The 3,868-nt window shown below is 53.6% G+C and overlaps 1 protein-coding gene across 1 annotated transcript in view; it reads left to right on the forward strand.

Moving 5' to 3' along the window:
• LOC105003606 (cytospin-A-like) overlaps positions 1-3,868 on the forward strand; it is a 50,228-nt gene that overhangs the window by 23,378 nt on the left and 22,982 nt on the right. The window contains exon 3 of the mRNA XM_010860867.1: positions 3,105-3,455. Coding sequence (XP_010859169.1) covers positions 3,105-3,455 — 351 coding nt within the window. The remainder of the gene's footprint in view (positions 1-3,104; positions 3,456-3,868) is intronic.

A 3,868-nucleotide genomic window follows, 5' to 3' on the forward strand; every position in this document is an offset into this window, starting at 1 on the left:
CCCTCGGCCCGCGCTTCATGCCCGACAGCGCCGGCCTCCCCGCGGTGCTCTCGGTGTCTGTGGGAGGCTGCTCCGGGCCTTTTTCTGCTGGTCCAGTGTTTGGTTTGGTGGGCAGAGGGCCCCACGGTCTTCCTCCAGACTTTCTCAGGCCAGAATTCATCCTGCCTGTTCTCTGCTTGCTTGTTTTGGGGTGGAGACTTTGCCCCTGCGGAGAACTTGGAGCGCGTTGCTGCTTGTCTGATGGGGAGAAGCCAAGCAGTGCCTGAAACACAGGCTGTCCAGAAGCCTCTGTCCACTCAGGGCTTCACGGACTGTGACCTAACTATTTTAAGGAGTGCCTCGCAGGGCGCCTCGCGGGAACAGCTGATGAGGGACTTCCTCGTGTGCTTGGAAAGATCTAGCAGGATCTAGATCTAGTTTTTCTACCCCAAGGTTGTCGAACCTGAAGACAGACTCATTCCAGGGGCTGGGAGATGCCCCCGGGTTTCTCCTCGCTGGGGCCCTGCTGAGTGGCTGGGTGTCACCCTGTGACCCTGGGGTGATACCCGGAGTTGACCTCTGCCCCGCTTCCTCAGTCTGAATCAGCGCACTGAGCCATTTCCTCTGCGACAGAGCTGCCTCTCCTATAGGAGAACCGGGGTTTTCTGCCGGCCGCTCAGTTGCTGGGCTGTCTCTTCAGCGGAGCGCCTGTGTAGCCGGGGCTGGAGGAGCAGGTTGAAGCTTTGGCTTGGGACGTGCACACGGCCAGCTGGGTTGCCTCTTCCTCGCTGGCAGGCAGCGTCTGTGCAGTTCATTCTGGAGCGCGCCCTGAGCGTGTCAGGTCTCGAGAGGCATGGGCCCCGTGGATAGCGCCTGGTCTTGAGCAGTGAGTCCTTCTCCACCGTCAGGCGGAGAGAGCCGTGTTCTCGCCGTGTGCCTGTGTCTGTGGCCTGGGCTCCGCTCAGCTGGCTGACTTCTGAGTGGCTTTGTGTGTGTGCGCCCTGGGGAGGAGCATGCAAGAGGCGATGCTGTTTGGGTACGCGTTCCCTTTACTGCAGCAAGTGCTTTCACTTAAGAAGAAAAAAGGGTTGTTGAATAGAAGTTGGGGTGAAAAGGTAAGAAGGAAAGAGGAAAGTGGTGAAAATGGAAAATTGGAAAAAGCAGAAGGGCTTGGAGAGCCCACAGCCCGAAGCGCTTCTCTGTCTTTCTTCCACGTGTCCCTGTGCTGCCTCAGGAGGTGCCCACTTCCCACGACCCGGATTCATTCCTGTCCTGATGAGCGTAGATGATTAACCCCAAGAATGAGGTGTTCGACTTGTAATCACTTAGGTGCTGTGTGCACACACCCGCTCCCGTGGACACCCACGGGATGTGCCACTGCCCAGCACTCATGACCCACGTGCCACTGTTCCTGCAGTCGTGGGCTGTGGAGATGTGCCTTTTTCTTCCTTAAGAAATAACGTCTTACGTTTTTCCGCCCTGGGCCTTCACTGCTGTGTCCAGGCTTGCACTAGCTGCAGCGGTGGGCGCCCTCTCGAGTTGCGGTGCGCAGGCTTCTCTCTGGGAGTGTGGGCTCTGGGCCCCCAGGCTCCAGCGGCCGCAGCGCGGCTTCCGCAGGCTCGGGCTGCAGGCTCCCAAGGGCACGGCCTGCAGAAGTTGCGACACGAGGGCTCCAGCTCCTTCGTGGCCGGGGCTCTTCCCAGACCAGAGATGGAGCCCGTGCCCCCGCATTGGCAGGCAGACCCTCGTCCACTGCAGTACCAGGGAAGTCCCGTTTCTTCCTTTTGTTTTTTGGCCGCAAACAAGGATTGAACGCAGCTCCAGCATGGGAAGTGCCGGTTCCTAACCACTGGGCCGCCAGGAAGCCCCTGAGTGTACGCATCTCTGCTTCTTATTTCAGTTGTTGTTTGTGGCTAGGCCTAGTAAGATGCAGGGGAGGGCCACTTCACCTTAGTGGGCAAAACTTTTGGATCTTTATTTATTCAAAAAATGATTTCAGTTATTTTTGGCTATGGTGGATCTTCCATACGGTTTGGGCTCTCTGGTTGCGGTGCGTGAGCCTCCTGCTGTGGTGGCTCCTCTTGTTGCAGAGCGTGGGCTCCAGGCACCGGGCTTCAGTAGCTGTGGCACGTGGGCTCAGCAGTGTGGGTCCCGGGCTCCAGAGCACGGACTTAGTTACTCCAAGCCATGTGAGATCTTCCCAGATCAGGGATCAAAGCCCCATTTCCTACGTTGGCAGGTGGATTCTTTACCACTGAGCCACCGGGGAAGCCCTGGTCCTTTGATTTAAAAGCACGTTTTTGTGTTTTTTCCTCCCATAGATCTTTAACTCCTCTGTGTTCTCTCTCATTTCTAGGAGAAGTAAAATCAGATTTCTTCACTTTTTTTTCTTAAGTAATAATTTTATGCCCAACCCAGTTATCTAGAGTACTTGTTTCCTTTTTAAAAAGCTCACATGTTTTTCAGTCATCTTCATAAAGCATAAGTAAATCAAATGGTCTTTCTCAAGTAGAATGATCATTTAACCCTCAGTGTAACCATAAAGTCTCTAGTTTTTTATTTCTATGTTATGTGGGCTTTTTAAAAAATCCCCTTCTTTCAATTTTGGCTTAGGCTACCAAAAAAAAAAGTAGATAAACGTTAAAAAAATAAACTTCAGAGAAACTTCTATTAGATGTTGGCTCCATCACTGGATCACTTCAGAGCAGTGGGGGTTCTTCCTCACTCTTAATGCTGCTTCTCGAGAAGCTGCCAGCTGGCGCGCGTGCTGGCTCCGCTGCTCCTGCTTGGTGAGTCACAGCCGAGATGAGGGGTAGCAAGTAGGGTGTCCTCACTTCTTCTCACCCCTCACTGAATCTGGCACGTGGGGGCATACGGTGGGCTCCCATGACATCTTTGAGTCCATTGTGATTTTCATATTTTTAGAAAGAAGTTGCAGCTGTTTGTGAGCCAGCGAGAAGGTTCCGTTTCTGCAGCACCAAGGCATGCACTGCCTGGTAGCTGCCAGGAGGTCTTTGCAGAGGCCCTGGACTCAGCCTGAAAGTCAAGGACTTTGGTTAGGGTCAGAATGTTATTTAATCTCGCTTTATCTAACCAGCTTGTTTTTAATCTTTTGTTGCTTCTAGACCAAGAGCAGTGATGACCTTTTAGCTGGGATGGCTGGAGGGGTGACCGTGACCAATGGTGTCAAAGGCAAGAAGAACGCCTGCTCTTCGGCCGCGCCGTCCGCGCCCGCACCTGCTGTGAGCGCTGCAGAGAACAGGCGCAGGTCCAGCACGGGTGTGCGCGCGGCGGGCCCCGCGGGCGGGGCGGCGGGGTGCCGGGGTGCCGTTCGGTCCTGGGGAGTGTCTGGCCTGGGCACGGCGGTCTGGTACTTCATCTCCACATGCTCATCACCCTGTCACTTGAGGGCCGCTCTCGGCGCCCTGATGCCCACCCTCAGCTCCAGGCGTCACCCACACACACCTGATCATCTCTGAAGGATAGCTGCGTGTTTAAAAATATATTCACAATGCCATTACCAGGCCTTAAAATAATCACTTCTCGTATCATTATTCAGTAAATATTTAAATTTCCAGCTGTCTTATAAGTGTTACATACATACACTTACTTATTTGGCTGGCTTAGGATTTACCAGGATTCACTTAAGGTCCACATATAGTAATTGCTGGTGTCTCTTAAGTCTTCGTTTTTAAATCTGTGAGTTCACCCCGCCCCTTTTTTCCCTCGCAATTTAGCTTTTGTAGAAACTGGTTGTTTGACCTGTAGAGTTTCTGGATTTTATTTCCTCCTTTTTGGCCATGTCATGCGGCTTGCAAGATCCTAGTTCGCTCACCAGGGATTGCACCCAGGCCCCAGCGTGAAGGCACGGAGTCCTGACCACGGGGCC

The sequence above is a fragment of the Bison bison genome, unplaced genomic scaffold, assembly GCF_000754665.1.
Source record: "Bison bison bison isolate TAMUID 2011002044 unplaced genomic scaffold, Bison_UMD1.0 scf7180017857507, whole genome shotgun sequence".
Taxonomy (NCBI): Eukaryota; Metazoa; Chordata; class Mammalia; order Artiodactyla; family Bovidae; genus Bison; species Bison bison.